This window comes from Branchiostoma floridae, chromosome 3 (genome assembly GCF_000003815.2).
Source record: "Branchiostoma floridae strain S238N-H82 chromosome 3, Bfl_VNyyK, whole genome shotgun sequence".
Taxonomy (NCBI): Eukaryota; Metazoa; Chordata; class Leptocardii; order Amphioxiformes; family Branchiostomatidae; genus Branchiostoma; species Branchiostoma floridae.
In genome coordinates, this window is record NC_049981.1 from 3,487,318 (window position 1) to 3,504,801 (window position 17,484).

General features: G+C 42.0%; 1 protein-coding gene across 4 annotated transcripts; it reads left to right on the forward strand.

The window, feature by feature from the left end:
- The first annotated feature begins 355 nt into the window (after positions 1 to 355).
- On the forward strand, positions 356 to 14,959 carry LOC118412622 (iporin-like). 4 transcript variants are annotated; one of them, XR_004830794.1, is made up of 15 exons: positions 356 to 1,260; positions 1,744 to 1,977; positions 2,391 to 2,732; positions 4,148 to 4,309; positions 4,795 to 4,871; positions 5,654 to 5,828; positions 6,294 to 6,399; positions 6,586 to 6,632; positions 7,900 to 8,054; positions 9,776 to 9,948; positions 10,186 to 10,410; positions 10,833 to 10,944; positions 11,760 to 12,061; positions 13,745 to 14,375; positions 14,481 to 14,959. XR_004830794.1 is itself a non-coding variant. In XM_035815598.1 (14 exons), the coding sequence occupies exons 1-14, from the start codon at positions 465 to 467 to the stop codon at positions 13,917 to 13,919; spliced, it is 3,081 nt and encodes a 1,026-aa protein (XP_035671491.1). In that variant the 5' UTR covers positions 356 to 464; the 3' UTR covers positions 13,920 to 14,959. The 4 variants fall into 4 exon arrangements, 3 of the variants coding, with proteins under 3 accessions (XP_035671491.1, XP_035671492.1, XP_035671493.1); XM_035815598.1 differs by having other exon boundaries at positions 13,745 to 14,959; XM_035815599.1 differs by having other exon boundaries at positions 357 to 1,260; positions 2,394 to 2,732; positions 13,745 to 14,959.
- Positions 14,960 to 17,484: the final 2,525 nt, after the last annotated feature.

A 17,484-nucleotide genomic window follows, 5' to 3' on the forward strand; every position in this document is an offset into this window, starting at 1 on the left:
CGCGTACGGACACGACTCCGCCTTTCTGTGGGAAGGGGCGGACGATTACGGCCACGTGGTGCAGTCGGCGAGTGGAGAAGAGTTTCAGCTAGCCATCCACAGACTGAGCACCTCGTGTCCGAAAATGGATCGGCTGCGCTGCCGGGAGCGCCACTCCTACCCGCCCTGCCAGGCGTCGCGTCACCAGGGCTACACCGTCATCGTGGACGGGTTCGAGAACGGGGACCTGCAGCACAGCGTCTCGTATCCTGTGGCGACCATGAAGACGCCCGAAGGCTACTTCCTGCAAGCGCCGCTACACGGTCACAAGTACAGGGTGCGGAACAGAAGACGGGGGTCGAAATTGCGCGGTCGGTCAAAGAGCACGATGGAATCAAAGACGCCGTCACCGTTCAACATGAAACAGAGCATCTCGAAAGGAGCTATGAAAAGCTTTCCTCAGAAATCTTTCGCAACGTTGGAGCATGGAGAGCTCGGGATTCACGCCAAGACGCCATGGCAACAGTAGCCATAGCAACTGCAGCAGCCTGGTCGAGGAAGGGGTGCAAAAGAGTCCCCCGTCGGTAACGCGAGCACACTCGTTCGGCAGCGCAGATCTAAACAGAAAAGAACGCCCGACGGTTTCGCGAGCTCACTCCATGAGTAGCGCAGACAGAAGCTCGTCTCCGAAAAGTAAGCAGGACACATGGAAGCAGCGCTGCATTCGGTCAAAGAGCTACGAGAAACTTTCATTGAGACTACAGAGTGCTTCAGACGAGGACTTTTGCGCGAATCCTGAAATAGTCTGTCCAACGGAAGACGACAACGAGAATGCAGAAGAACCGAAGACTCCGGACACGGCAAAACGGGTCACGTTCGCAGAAATCGCGCAGAGGAAGAAGAACATGTCGCTCCCGGTTCAACCGTTGATTGACAGTAGCGAGGGCAATGGAAGGCTTGACACCGGAAAGCACTCCGACGAAGGGGTGTTTTCGGGAGAATGGACAGAAGGAGGGAATGAGTGTGAAGACAAGAGGAGATGGTCCGAGAAGGAGAGAAAAGAAAGACTGAATTCTGAAGGGATTGAGGTAGATGAGGTAGATGAGGATGATGGGATTATAGAGAATGTGTCAGGGAACGAGGTAGCGATGGAGGAAAGCCTGAAGTTGAGAAGAGAAAGTCTGGAAAGTGAAAAGGCTGAGGATGCGTCAGGCCGGTCGCGGTTGTTTAGTGACCCAGGTCCAAAACTGACGAATGATGAAGTAACCCTCAGGGATAATCGTAAGTAACAGCTTTTGCTTAAAAGGTGTTTCTTGGCACGTCTAGGTCTATTCATCAGTTGTGCACTTGTGACGTTACTTGCACAGTGCACATACTTCACATTACACATTTGTATGCAGTGTAATGTGAAGAAACACTGTTTATTAGGCTTAAGCTTGTTATCAGACTTTTTGCAAAATCAATGATGAATATGAATATCAAAATGGAAACAGAATCTGATGGGAAAGTCTCGGCCTTGATACACAATGGTTTGGGATGCAAGTTTCCATCCTTGCATGTTTCTTCATCTTGTCCGCATGCTGAAAGTATCATTCAAGAACTAAAAAATAGGATGGATAGGCATGACAACAAAATGCATGAAGGCCACACACAATTGAAGACTAAATCCATCTGCATGTATCATACCACACAGACTCATCAACTTCCACACTCATAACTAATTCTCTTTTTCCTTTCCTCTCTTTCGCTCCCTCCTTTCTCCAGACTCGAAGTCGCGGCCCCTGAAAGCCCGTCCGCACTCCCTTCCCATCAGGCCCTACAACCTTGCCTTTCCGCTCAGCGGACAGATGCCGCGTGTACGCCGCGTCCAGAAGTGCCCGTCGCTTAAAACGTTTAGCGGGATGTCGCGCCCGCTGGCGCAGCGTAGCCTGTCCTGTAGCCCGTACCGAACTCCCGCCCCTCCCGTACAGGTCATGGAGACACAGGGAAAGTCCTTAGGTAGGACCTGCTCACCCCTATTTATCTGATGGTGCAGTCCTTTGCATGTTGCATAATTTTATGTAGAATGCTGGATTGACCATTTGAAAAATGGGAAATATCCTTCGGTATAACAGAAGTCAATTCTTTTCCTATGACAGCAAAATTATCTAAGATGGAATTCAAAATGTTGACAAATGCATGAAGTCCCAAATACTACTAACTCTCTGAATGTAATGTATTACATGTAACCCAGAAAAGGTACATTGGTCAAACTTTCTGTTAGTTCTATGGTCTGATTAGAGGAGTAAGTTTGAATCCTGCATGTGGGAATATGGTAAGATTAGTCCTGAAATATTTATACTTTGTTCTTTCTTCTAATCTCAGTATGCTGTTATCTGTCCTCTCCCTCTCTCCTTCCCTGCTTCCTTCAGCAGCCCTGAAACACTTTCAGGGGGGTGGCATTGGCTCTTCTAACAGCCACCAGTACTTCCCACTGGCACACCAACAGCCTCCAAAAAGCGCCGGCTACCAAATCACCCACCACCATGCCAACGGGTTCGGTAACCACGACGACCAGTCCCTGCCCCGCAGCGCCGGTTACCATGGCAACCATGTGACACCAAAGTGGGAGTTCCATGGCAACTTGAGGTTCGAGAGGGCCTTCGTAAAGGAGAAGATTCAGCCTCTGTTTCACTCGGCGCTCGACGTTCACAAGCGTGGCGGGATTAAGGTCTCTGTGGTTAGCCCGGGAAACCGTGGGATACCTGTCACTGGTGAGGGCAAAGTTCAGAGTTGGAAGGTCGTAGCTTCATGTGTCCTTGTTTCATAGACTGCATGGCCCAGACTTGGATTTGAGCTTGCACCTGTGATGTCATGCATGGCTGTAAAGAGAAGCCTGACCAATACTACAAACATGTGATCTCTGAGGGTAAAGTTCAGAGTTGGAAGGTCAAAGCTGTGTTGTTGTTTCATAGACTGCCTGAGCCTGACCTGGATTTGACTCGAGCTTACACCCGTGATGTCATGCAAGGCTATAAACAGAAGCCTAACCTGCATGTGATCTCTGAGGGTAAAGTTCAGAGTTGGAAGGTCATAGTTGTGTTGCTGTTGTGTAGACTGCATGGCCCTGACTTTGATTTGAGCTAACCTTGCTTTCATGTTGAACTGAACTGCATGAACTGAACCCTTACTTAGTACCTGCATGTGACCTTTGAGGGTAAAGTTCCGGAGTTGGAAGATCATAGCTGTATCTTGTTACATGTTGCACATAGACTGCATGGCACTAACACCCATGTGAGCAAAGAGTTCAGAGTTGACTGTTTGAACCCATTAAGTTGTGGAGTGCATGGCCCTAAAAAAAAATAAACCAAATCCCAAGCTGCAGGACTGGTGACCTCTGAAAAGCCATAACTGCATGGCTGTCAATTTGGGCCTGACCTGCCTGTGACCATTGAGGGCAAAGTTTGTAGTAAAAAAGTACCATAGCTGCATAGATTCCAAAGTGGACAAAGTGAAATATTTGTACACTATGTATGGCTGAGCTTGAGGTAACCCTAAATGACAAAAATTAGAATTCGTAGCTTCCATTTGAATTCTAGTGTAGAGCTTGCAGTTGCTACAAGTTATCTGCAGAGATCATTGTCACAGTTTATTTTTACCCATGAGGGTTACAAAGTACAAGGTACAAAAAAAAACTGCACCTGCACTAAGCTGTATACGTGTGCACCTGTACTGTGTTCATGTCTATGAGCATGAGGTATGGCTTTTGGACATTTCCAGCTTTTCAGCTTCATACTCAGCTGAGGAAAATGAGGGATAGGGATAGGTAGTGTAACATATTCATGATGAACTAATTTGCAGCATCTCAGACGGTTACATAATGATTGAAAGGTACAACACAGCTGTTAGTCTGGTAAAAACTACCATATACACCACAACCTAGCTGCTATGTAGGGCTGGCAAAAATCATATTTAGTAACCATGGAAACATGGTTACCATGGTGATGATGTTGATAAAATTTCATTTATTATTAATCACTATTAATCACTTCCCACAAGCTCCTTGTACCTCCTATGGATGGAAATTTCTTTAGAATTAGATGACATCATGCATTGCCTTGGAGATGATGTTGCCATGGTAACTGTTTCCTTGACGACGGTAACCATAGTAATGTCCCCTCCCCTCTAGTCTCATCCTACCAGCTGCCTGCGATGAAGGGATGGCAGAAGGATGGGGATGCAGAAGAGGAGATGACATCATACGTTGCCATAGAGACCCCGCCCGACAACATCCCCCTGTCTCCATCCTGCAGTGGAGAGTTTATCCTGGTGGACCTGAGGAGGAAGAAAGGTAGGCAGACTGCTTATCACACAGGCTCCTTGAACTTGAACGGTCCTTTTTCCATTGAGGGCGCCGTATTGAAACATCAATATTAAATTTAAAAGTAAAGACGTAAAGAGCCAAAGAGAGTTTGAAAGACTGAATGGTTGGCATTCCAGTTTTTACTTGCAGATAATGCAATGATGATGATGAATGCATGAACACATAGACATCTACATGTAATGATGTAGTACTTAACAAGGATACCAGGTAGGGTTGTAGTTGTATCCCCTTATGCTGTGATTTTGGCCCTAAAATGCTGTGTTTCAACCAGTGTGGTGGTCTTTCCAGTTGTTTTAAGCCTCCTACAATGCTCACACACCTTTGAAGGCCACACATGGCTTCACTGCACTAAGATGCCCCTGCAGTGAGAAATCTGTGATTCAAAAAAATTTGTTCCTGTAACCCATGAAGTATTGCTTTCTCATTATCTAAATATTTGTTTGACTTTTCAGCGCTAGTGTCAGCTGTGAACTCTGCGGTGGACGCCATCTTGGACCACTTTGGAGAAGCGAGAGAACCCGCAGCCAAGGTCAGGCAATTTCTGTGGTTTTTAACCATTAGCCTACTGAGTAGCGATTTGGCTACCCAATCTGTACTGGTTATGGAATTAGGTAGCTGGAAGAAGGTTAAGAACATTTATCTGTGTGGGCTTGTATAGAAAGAACATAAACTACATGTATATCAGTCATTCTGCATCATCTGAAATTAGGATGTTAAAAAAGGAGAAAAAGATGTAGAGAAATCTGCTAGAAGGCAAAGTAATTGTAGGTCGTTTGGCCCAGAAACCAAAGGTCTTTGGTTCAAATCCTGTCATGCTAATGGTCTTGTTCCCTTGCTGGGAAAGGTATCTCACATGACTTTCCTTACTCCACCCAGGTGTTAGAATAGTTGCTTGACTTTGGTTTTGGTTAAAAGACATTGGAAGGAGAGAAATGGGCACCACCCTCAGGGTTGGACAAGTCCACTAGCCCCACTGTCCCGGGCAAGTGAAAGTGCTGTTCGGGCAAGTGCATGACCTACCCCACTTGCCCGATTGGGCAAGTAAGATTTTTCCATTGAGTGAGATTTTATACATTGAAAACTAGAGGCAAGTATAAGAATTCCATTACAGGAAATGAAAATGCACACAAAAGTGACAGTCATTTGAATTGGGCAAGTAAAAAATTGGTTCGGGTAAGTATATTTTTTTATTTGGTTGCCCGATAGGACAAGCGAATTTTAGAAAACTTGTCCAACCCTGACCCCTCAATACCCTGCCCTGTACACAGTCACGATAACAACTCACTGCCTTGTTGTAATATCCCAATGCAGGCGCGGTTGGGTAACAGCAGCAAGACTCCGAACATTGGTCACCTTGTCCTACGCTATCTCTGTCCCGCCATGCTGGCGCTGGTCGAGGACGGGCTCAGGCCATTCCTAAGGAACCCCATCGTCGGGCGGGTCAAGAACAACGTCTGGAACGTCGTGGAGGCCTCCACGCAGATGGGTACGTCTTAAGGAAGAGGAAGTTTTTTTTTTAAGACACGGAAATGAAGAAACATGCAAATACTTGAGCCTTAGTTGTTAAACCATATGAAAGTTCTGTAATAAGTATCAATGCTTGGAATGTTGTGGAGTTGTCTACTTGGATTGGTAATGTCATATTTTATTTTCATATTTTACTTTGAAGAAGAGCTATATGTATTTTTGTAAGACATTTTAAAACACACATCTGCAGAAATATGCAAATACTTGAGTCTATTCCTCAAGTTACATTTCAACTTGTAAGAGAGCAATGTGTATCTTTGTTCGAAGCTTTAAGACACACATCAGAAGAAACAAATAATTGAGTCTATATACATCTTAACTTGGAAGAAAGGCTAGTAGTACATATTTTATTTTGAGAAGTTGTAAGACACACATCAAAAGGAATATGCAGATTCCACTGTTAAAAATGCTGTATTTTTTTCAGGTCCAGCCACTAAGTCTCTTAACAAGCTCGCCAACCACCTGGGTAAGACTGGTCAGATGTGGGACATCAACATGAGGTTCAACGCTTTCATCTGTGGACTCCTAAAGTAAGTCTCAACACCCCTACTTACCAGTGGTACAAGCCATGTCACTGTCACTGTGTCGCCAGATTAGACAAGACCACTGTAATAAAAGGGGGTTCAAGTTGATTTTGATGTACACATTTTGATTTTTATCAGAGATTTTCTCAGGAAGCTGTAACTTATAATGAATTGTTTCTGTGTTGTTTTCAGTTTAAAAGCAGTGGAGCTGTGGTTAACACACTTACAAGCACGATACGGTAAGTAACTCTTCGCTGAGTTTGTGAATAAAAATATATTACAACACGGTGTATTCTGGCCTTCGGGCGATCCAACCCATGGTCTGGTTGGTACCTCGGGTGGTATGGAATACATACGTCTTGTATTTTATTTGTGTCAGTGATTACCAAGGTTGGAAAACACTGATTTGATTGCCAAACTACTTATAAAAAGGATACGTTTGACACATTTTTGACGACGCCTCAGGGGAGTCGTCAAGTGGTATATATTGCATTCAGTCTGCAAAAATTCTAGGAATTGCACAGGCATTTTTCCAAGAATGCTAGTACTCCACATTATGCTGGGTATGCAAGCCCCCCCCCCCCCCCTAAATCTGTTCCAGATGTATCTCTGGTATGCAATGGTGGAATGTAGGTCACACTGGTTCCCTGGAGGAATTTGTCCTTTGAAACTAGTGGTAAGACAGGGAAACTCTGCACAATGGATCACGTTGTCTTGGTTGTTATGTTAGGATACATTTTCTTTTCTAGAGCTTGTTCAAGCCATACGCCACAGGCAGACAGGAAATACTTCTGTAGTGCTCAGCTATAGGTTTAGGTCACTGGCAGACCATTGTGCTGTACCGGGTATAGTACATTTCTGCTGGCTGTAGGTTTATGTTACAGGTGGGCTAGTATATTGTGCCAGGGATAGTGCGACAGGGAAGTTCCAGTCTATTTCTGATTTGAGCTGTATTGTTGTACCCTCAATCGTCGTCATGGCAATAATACATTTTTATTGCCAGCCTTGTTTAAGTTGCCAACAACTTTTTTTTTTATTTGAGAACATCATAATCAAATACTTTATACTACTACATGTAGGCACTACTAGATGAAAGTGTTACTCATATCAATACCAGTGGAATAAGTTTTCAGTTGCATGTAGCTTAAGCCGGGTTCACATTTGCGTAATATATACATTTAAGTCCGTATGGGGTCCAAAAGGAATTCGTAGCCTTTACCAGGCTCCATAGGTCCCTAGGAAAATAGCAGAAATTTGAGAAATATACTCACTCACTATATTATATAGACACATAACATGCCAGGGAGTTAGCTGTCCAAGGTGTATGCTGTGTGACCAGCTAACTCCTCTGGCGTGTTATCTAGCAATTTTTTGTCCAATAGTTTCTATTATTTTTTCCAGCGACCTATGAAGCCTGGTAGAGGCTAAGACTTCCATATGCACCTCATACGAATATATATGGACGTGCGAACCCACCTTTAATGATCTTTCCTCCTATTTCTGCAGACATAGTCCAGAAGCACTACATCCCCGAGGCTTTCCTGACTCTGAGCTACACGGCAGGCAGGCAGCTGTTTGACGACGTCGTGGTGATCGTCCAACCGCTCTCCCTCCTGCCCTTCGCTCTCGACACGCAGTTTGAGTTCAACATCAAACAAGAGGTCAGAGGTCGTATTCTGAATTCTAGATTAGGCCAGCCTATCTTGTATCCTTGTTTCTCTGCATTTTGCGTTCAATGCTTACTATGATCATCATGGCGGAGTTGTAAATAGCACCAGTGTCACTGACGAAAGATGGCGGATGTTGTCTGGGATATCTGACTGTTTCTGGGTTCATATTCGGTTGCTTGAGTAATTAATTGCTTTTTAAGTGTTCATTTTAACTTTTAAAAGAACATGGTTTTATTTAAAGAGATTCAAAAACCCTGACTCAATAACTCAGTAGGCTTCCGGACCAATAGATTTTTATTCCATATGTAAAAAAAGCAAACGTCATGTAAAAAAAATGCAATTCATCCAACTGGCTGCGAAATGTGTTTATTGATTGAAGTGTAATGAACCATTCATTCATTCATTCATGCAAGTCCATGGATTTTATTTTCAATCAAAAAAGCAGCAAATGCAATGTATGTATGGGCCCCTACGGCTACGCTGTGATTTGAAGATGCTGTGATCTGGGCCCCTATGCTGTGATTTGTATCCCCAATGAGGATTTGGGCTTCTACATTTCATACAACTTGAAATGGCCTATTTCTTTTGTTTCTCCACATGCCAAATATAGAAATATTCCACACACTCAGGCATTATATTGTCAAGTTATACTTTTCACAGACTCGAAATCACACAAGGCAATCCAGGCAAAAATATAATCTTCTGGTAGAGCTAATGAAATGAATTATCAATTCACATTCAATTTGTTTTCTCATGGGACACTTACCTCTGAAAGGTCACTGTTTTCCATTCTGTCTTTAGTACTAAGAGAAAGGGTGAGAACAATAAAATATTGTGAATCCTAGATTTATTCAAGCCCTGTTCACATCAATCTTGTTCTGAAGGATTCTTTTCAAAGCAGCTAGGTAACAAAAACACCACAAGGAAAACAAACAAATGTAGGGACATGTTCTTAATTTTAGTAGCTGCAGTACTTCTTTTTCCCTGTAAAAGATTATTGTAGCACATAAGATTTTTGTTTTGCAAGTATTTCCAAGCAGGTTACCAGTTTGAATGCTGGTAGAGAGTTAATATGTACAATATGTATGTGTGTATGTAGAGAGTAACTTTGTTAATCCTTGGTTGTCAGTATGGATAAACTAACGTCATTCCGGTCGAAGTCTTTAAGATTCTTAGAGTCGACGTCACTTTCATTCTTGAAGAAGAAAGATGACAATGAAGATGAAGTTGAAGAGGTACTGTAAAATGTCTTGATTAATGAGGACTAAATATCTGTTATCTGACTCACAAATGTGGAGACTTTGCTTTTAGCAAAGTTATTTTCTAAGATAAGCTTTCAATATTTTGGCGATTTTTTTCTGGAGAAACAACTAGTTTTGCAAACCCAAATTAACCTGTCATAACATTTGAAACACCTGTATGGGTTAATGAAGAATAGCTGAGCAATTATATCTCTACTCTTAAAGGCATATCGACTTAAAGGAAATCTGTTTTAAGTTTGGTACTTGGGAACAAGGTATAGTTTAAAGGAGTTTTGTTTATTTTTAGCTTCATCACATGTACAGTACAGTAGACTGGACAGGAGTAACACAATGCATCTTTTATGGCCCTTTTCCTTGTAGAGGGGCTCTTCATATACATTGTACATGTATGTAGGTGAATTTTTATGTATACGTCAATAAATGTATCTGACGAGTGTTCTTGTTGTCTAGGAAATGGAACGGGAGATCGGGAAACAGCGTCTGAAGGAGGAGGCGGCAAGGACATCTCCAAGGTCGACGTTCCAGATGATGACAGGGAAGAGAATCCCGCGGTACCAGCCGAGCGGGAGGATGGAGGAGGACAGGCATGAGGAGCAGGAGGAGGAGGTCATGGTCATTGACAGGTGAGGTGGAATGGAGGGGTGAAGGGATGGATGAATGGATGAATGGATGGATGGATTGATGGGAGGATGGATGGATGATGGAAGGATGAAGGATGGGAATAGTGAGGGATGGATGGAGGAATGGATGCAGGAAAGGAGGAATGGACGGGGAAATGGATGCAAGGATGGAATGATGGATGCAGGGATGGAAGAATGGATTGATAGATTATTCATGTTTTCTGTTGTTTATCTTTTTAGAAGACCAGAGGAAACTCCAGTTGACCAGGACCAGACTCCCAAAGAGAAGGTTGACTCTGTAGTAGCTGGAGAGGACCAGCAGCCAACAGAACAGCCCAAAAACCAGAGCTGGTGGTTCCAGTTGATGAACAGCACCCCTGTGGAGGCAGCATTTGACAGGAAAACATCAGAAACAACATCCACAATATCAGAAACCAGCAGCGAAGCTAACGCTACATCTGTTAGGTAAGATGTCAGTATAGGGTCATGTGAGATCGTCTGGCGTAATCGGCAACCAAGAGGCCCAAGAGGTTCCGAGTTCGAAATTTACCATGACACCGATCTCTTAGAAAGACACAACTTTCTCCTCTTCACTCTTGAAAAATGAGTAGCTAGCTTCAGGGAGAGCAAAACCTCACACATGTAAAAGAACCCACCACACATATTGAAAAGAGTAGGGGTCCTTCCCACTGTGAGTGTATCAAAACTTACAGTCCTGTGTAAGTCTTACGTATCGTGCATGGAGCCCTCATCCTAATGAGGTTAAGCACATAATAACAAAGAAGAACTTCTTCTTCCCAATTAAATGGGCAAAATGCTGTCATTATCCATAACTACTTGATATTAATACTTTTCAAAAAGGAAAATATTTCTTTATTCTCTTACAGGAGCAAGTTGTGGCTGAGCAATCTGATTGGAGCAGGACCCAGGCCCAATCAGGAGGCAAGGTCAAAGGTCAAGGTCCCAGTCACACAAGAGGTGAAGAAAGAAGATCAACAGGTATAGATTTGAAATTGAGAGTTTCCTTTTCTGTGTCGTTTCAAGAAATGTTCAGTGTTTGTTTCAATGTGGCTGCAATAGATCACATGTTAAAGAATCTGTCACCCCAAGATCAGAAGCAATCACCCCTAATCTAAGAAGTCGAAGATGAAAAAAATTGTCATAGTCTCAGTCACTGATGAAAGGCAGTGGATGCTATCTAAAACATGTAACTCTTGAAAGCATATTTATCCTGTGGCTTAGGGGTGGGTACTGTTTTTTCATCAGCGAACCAGATGTTGGGCCGATTTAAAAGTGAACAGATTATATCTGCAGGCGTTCACATGTTTTTTGGCTTGCATGTCCAAGAAAAGAACAAAATCGAAGTAGAGGAGAGTTGATGGTCATTTTTACCATTCTAGTAATCTATAGTCAAACTTGGTCAAAAACAGAGGGTTCTTTACATGAAGATAGAATTTTAGAACACCAATGGATGTCGGAAACTCCATCAAACAGAATCCTTTGTAGCAAAATGGACCATTGTTTTGAATATCGCCCATTCACAAGTTTTCACAACTAATCAGGTTCAGGTCCATACCTAGACCTGATCCTCTGGACCTGGACCTGAATTCTCTACATACTGGTACCCACCCCTACTGTGGCTGGATTTATTATGTATTAGTCATTCGGGTCCATCCTGGTGTGACGCTGGATCAGTCCTATCAGTATTGGTCAAGCGTAGATTGTACTTACTAAACAAAACTGTTGTGTTGTACCATGACATGGTTCACAATAACTAAGTATTACTAAGCAACACCTCTTTGCCCTCTTCACAGAACACTCCCAATGGTAAGAAGTCCAGATGGGCCAGCTTCAGCTCTTCCCTCATCCAAGCTGTGGACCGTGTCCTCCTCCCAACATCCAGCAGGACTCCGCCCCCGTCTCCTCGGCAACACCATAGCAACCAGACTCCACCCTCGTCTCCTCGGCAACACCATAGCAACCAAACTCCACCTTCGTCTCCTAGGCAACAGCATAGCAACCAGATGCCATTCCCATCTCCTAGGCAACAGCATAGTAACAAGACAACGAGAAGAGAGCAGATTGTAGCGCAGGAACATAGGAAAGATGGTAAAAGGTGTGCAGAGCTGTACTGTACTGTGCTGTATGTTGTGACTGTGCAGTCTTACGCACAGAGGACTTGTGTGTTCATTGTGGTCTGAATTGCTGGTCATTTCAGATTTTCAGTCAAACCTGAACTTGTGGCCACCTCTTCATAAAGACCACTGTGGTCCCTTGAAAATTTGTTTCTATTGACACAATTGTTAAAAATCCTGTCTATAGTGACCACATGCAGGTGTTCACATACACCACATTTTATGGCCTGTTTTAGTGGTCTTCTTGGGCAGGTTTGACTGTGTTTTTTCTTCTTTTTCCATGCTGTGATGCAGCATACATGCATCTCAAGAGTGTTTTTGTCATAGCTGGCCTCTGTAGATTACAAAGTTGTTGTTTTTTTCTCCACTGCTCGTGTTTTCATGTTTTAATGTTTGTGCGTCACATGGTGCTGTACATAATGTCATTACCACCACTTTGCTGTTGTCCTGATCACGATTTTCACTTGATCACACTGCACTTTCGATCCAAGGTTTCAGTATATTTAGTGGACACTATGAGATACTAGACACCCTAAGTAAAAGTCAAACCCTAGTTATTGGGATTTTTTCGTGTCTATAGTCACTTTTTATTCTGAAATTATAATTTTTTTTTTTACTATTATTCCAAAATGTTCTTAGAATGCAAAGTCCAATTTTTTTACAGCAGAATACTGTAATTTATTTTTTCTTCCAAATTTCATTTTTGTTAGATTAATTGTTATGCACAAGAAAATGCTATGCTGGCATTTATGTATTGGGTTGGGTAAGGTTGGCCTTCCTCAAAATACCCAGCATGCTTTGAAAATCTGTTCTTTTTTTATACAATTTCTTTCATAATTTTGCTCAACATCCTTAATGCTGTAGCTTGACAAAAAAAAGCATGATCGCCATTTCAAGTACGCATGTGCAGCAACAGGAATTGAGTAATATGTCAAAGGTGACGGCCCCTGACTTGTAAATAGCTCTAGTCAGGACCATTGTCTTGATTTGTATAACAATGTCCGGATGATGTTTTGTTTATGTCTCAGTGGCCCTCACCTTTGACATATTACCCATGATTCCTGTTGCTGCACATGTGTACTCTGAAAGTTGAATAGAGGAGAGAATGTTTCCTTTCTTGCTCAGACTGCCTTCCTGTTTTCATTTTTTTGTCTTACATTTTTCACTGTTTACTGATTTTTGCATTCATCATTTCTTGCATATTTGTGCCTCCGTGTCCATTACTTAACTAATTTACATGTTCGTGTTATCTGATGTGTACTAATTTGTATGATTGTGAAGTATTCAATGCCACTTTCTTGTAATTGCAAATTAACCATTTTGTGACATTTTGTGTGGGTCTTCAAAATAATTTTTGTCTGGTGCTCAGTCGATTTTGACTTGCATGCAATTTTAGTGTGTCTTTCTTTTGCGTAGATGCCCAATACATGTAATTTGTGTCTGTGTTGATAATAACGTTAGGTTACATGTATTCTACTAAATATCATTCATATCAGGTGCAAAAAGAAGCACATGAAAATTTCCCTGCAATAATGCATGTTTAGAATGTGTGCTGTTTTTTAACGTTGCAAAATTTCTTTGTTCAGAAATATTGCTCACCTAAAATGGTCAACTAAATCTTGTTCCCGGGTTATTTTTACGGAAGGTCCCTCTCTCCCTCCCAGGGTAGTGAAGGCGTTGTGCCATCATCTAGCAACCGAGGACGGACAGCTCAGTCTCACTAAGGGCGACATTCTTACCGTCGTTCGGCAGGTGGATGACGATTGGCTGCTGTGTTGCCATGGTAACAAAACGGGTCTGGTGCTGACCGGCTGTGTTGATGACCTTGACCTCCTGTAAATGACCTTGACCTTACCTGACAAGGTCATAAGTCATCTTTTCTATGGTTGACTGAGATGGATTGTACCATTTTTCCTGGTATCTCTAGTGATAATGATATATCAAATCTTACCATGCTAGCACACTACATGTAAGTATAAAAAAACAAGCTTGATTTTTCGATCTGCAAGATCAAAAAGGGATATTTTTTATTTCTTTCAGTGCAATATGTGTTTGGCAAACCTGCACATATGGGCAGTGTTTGACTATAGGAAAATACGAGAATTCTTCCTAACTTATGCAAGGAACAACATACAAACGTACGCTGTATGTTACATGCTAAAACGCGTTGCTGTATAGTTTTAAGTGTTAAATTAAGTTGGACATGTTTGGAACACAAGTCCGTAATGTACATAGGAAAGCACTGTTGAACCATGTAATTATTATAATGTGTTCGTACACCCGTAACAATATCAGGTGTATAACGTTTGCTACACCTGCAACAATAGCAGGTGCACAATGTTTGCAGCACCTGGAACAATAGCAGGTGTTGAATGTTTGCAGCACCTGTAACAATATCAGGTGTATAACGTTTGCTACACCTGCAACAATAGCAGGTGCACAATGTTTGCAACACCTGGAACAATAGCAGGTGTGCAATGTTTGCTACACCTGTAACAATAGCAGGTGCACAATGTTTGCAACACCTGGAACAATAGCAGGTGTTGAATGTTTGCAGCACCTGTAACAATATCAGGTGTATAACGTTTGCTACACCTGTAACAATATCAGGTGTGTAACGTTTGCTACACCTGTAACAATATCAGGTGTATAACGTTTGCTGCACCTGTAACAATAGCAGGTGTGCAATGTTTGCTACATCAGTATCATGTAAAGAACTGCAAACAATATGGGTACTGTCAGCATTATGTATATAATAATGTTGTATTTTGCTGGACGTATGAAAAGTGACACAGTGGAACAAAGACATTACTGTAAGTTGCAATCTTATTTTGTCATGTTGCAATGTTGTTTTTTTGTAATTTTATGTACAAAAAATTTTTTAAAGTTTTTATATTGCTACAACTTCCAAAAGTTAAAAATTATAGTATTTATTCTATAATTGTATATCTTTATTAAACCAATAGTTATTTGCAAATGTTTCAATATGATATATGAGTATAGCTATATGTTTAACAGTATCAACATGTTCAACAGTAACAAATGCTATGAAAGAAAAAAATTATTTTATTTATTCATCGATGAATTTCCATCTATAATGCCAGCCATTTGCACATTGCACCAGAAATTGTCAATCATTTTTTTTACCTTCGTTTTAAGCCTTAAACGTTGTAACATTGGCTCCAAATTTCATTTCAAGAACAAATTTGATTTGACGATTGGTGACTCACAATGTTCACCAAAGCATTTCTAAGGTCACACTCTAAGCAATGAAAGGAGTTTATAAATTATTCAGACTATGACTCACCAGGCGGTATGACCTCTGACCTTTTGACAGAACCATTTCCATATATGGTCATGGGCATGAGCCAGTACGAAACATGGCACAAATCACATGATATTCACCCTACGCAATTTACGGTCTGTACCTGAGATTTTATTCACAAACCACAGTTTCATCATGTATCACCTAGAAATCATGTCCAGAAAGCTCTTTTCCAAAGTTTTCGTTGTAACTGAATCATGTAAAATTGTTTTTTAATGCTGTACACTACACTAATTCAGTGAATGGAATGATATGGTTATGTATGCTAATGAGGCTGGTGCCTCCACAGTCATTGGTAAAGCATTTCTGTATATTCAAGAAACACGAGGCATATTGATGTCTGTACAAAGTACATGTAATGGTGTATGCTGTATGTACAAATTGAAATACATACGGAGATATGGTAAGGGATATCTGAACGCGCAAGTTCGCAGGATTGGTATTGTGATGTGGTTGGGGTTAATGTTCGGATATGTGTAAGTAATAAAGCTTTCAAACATTTCTGAGTAGTTTGCGTCCGTGTGTGGATGGATGGTGTTCAGCACCAGGGAAAGGTGTGTTTGCCTGTGTGTAGATGGTGTTTAGCACCAAGGACATGTGCGTTAACCCGTGTGTGGATAGTGTTCAGGGACAGGTGCGTTAACCTGTGTGTGGATGGTGTTCAGCACCAGGGACAGGTATGTTTACCTGTGTGTAGATGGTGTTTAGCACCAAGGACAGGGGTGTTAGCCTGTGTGTAGATGGTGTTTAGCACCAAGGACAGGGGTGTTTGCCTGTGTGTGGATGGTGTTCAGCACCAGGGACAGGTGTGTTTACTTGTGTGAAGATGGTGTTTAGCACCAAGGACAGGTGTGTTTACCTGTGTGTGGATGGTGTTCAGCACCAAGGAAATGTGTGTTTGCCTGTGTGTAGATGGTGTTTAGCACCAGGGACAGATGTGAATACCTCTAAGTGGATTAAGTTCAGCACCAGGGAAAGGTGTGCTTACCTGTGTGTGTATGGTGTTCAGGAACAGGTGTATTTGCCATGTGTGGATAGTGTGCAGCTCAAGACAGATGCGTTTGCCTGTGTTTGGATGGTGTTCAGCAACAGGGACATGTCTGTTTACCTGTGTGTGAATGGTGTTCAGCATTAAGGACAGGTGTGTTTACCTGTGTGTGGATGGTGTTCAGCACAAGGACAGGTATGTTTACCGGTGTGTAGATAGTGTTCGGTACCAGGGACAGATGTGTTTACTTGTGTGTGGAGTGTTCAGCACCAGGGAAAGGTGTGTTTGTGTGGATGATGCTCAGCACAGGAAAAGGTGTGTTGAACTATGTAAAAAGTGTTCAGGGACAGGTGTGTTTACCTGTGTGTGAATGGTGTTCAGCACCAGGGAAAGGAGTGTTTACCTGTGTGTGGATGACATTGAGCACCAGGGACAGGTGTGTTTACCTGTGTGGATGGTGTTCAGGGACAGGTGTGTTTACCTTTAGAAAGAATGAAAAAAATTATATATTTCATCCTTCTATCCCATAAACTGATTTCATGTTTTCCCCCGCCTAACAATGACCGATCGATCTTGACCGTCTGCCAAATTTGAAGGCCTTTACCTGACAAAGGCGTCATCAAGCGGGTTAAGACAGAATTGCACATCGGTAATATTGCCAACACGATTTAATGTCGGATATCTAATAGCGACCTCTAGCGGTCTAGATATGTTATTATTACTGTAACATGCAAAGGTTTTCTATATTACACGGTTGATTCTGGTTTGCAGGCTATGAGCTCATGAGACAGGAAACGACAAAGTTAATATTTGGTCCAAAACATGGTTTACTTACAGACAAATATATTATTTACATGGTTACGCTATTCACGCCTCGGTCACAGCAATCTGCAATTTAATATTAAAAGATTGACGCAAAAGATATTTTGGGTAGAAATTCACATCTGATCTTTCGTTAGTTTAAACTATTAGCTCATGAATTTATTCATAGTTCAGACGAGACCAAATTTAGTTAGAAGCATAGGATAGATTGCAATGGCAGTTATAATATTTACATGATTTTCAACTACGGCAAGCAAAATACTAAATAT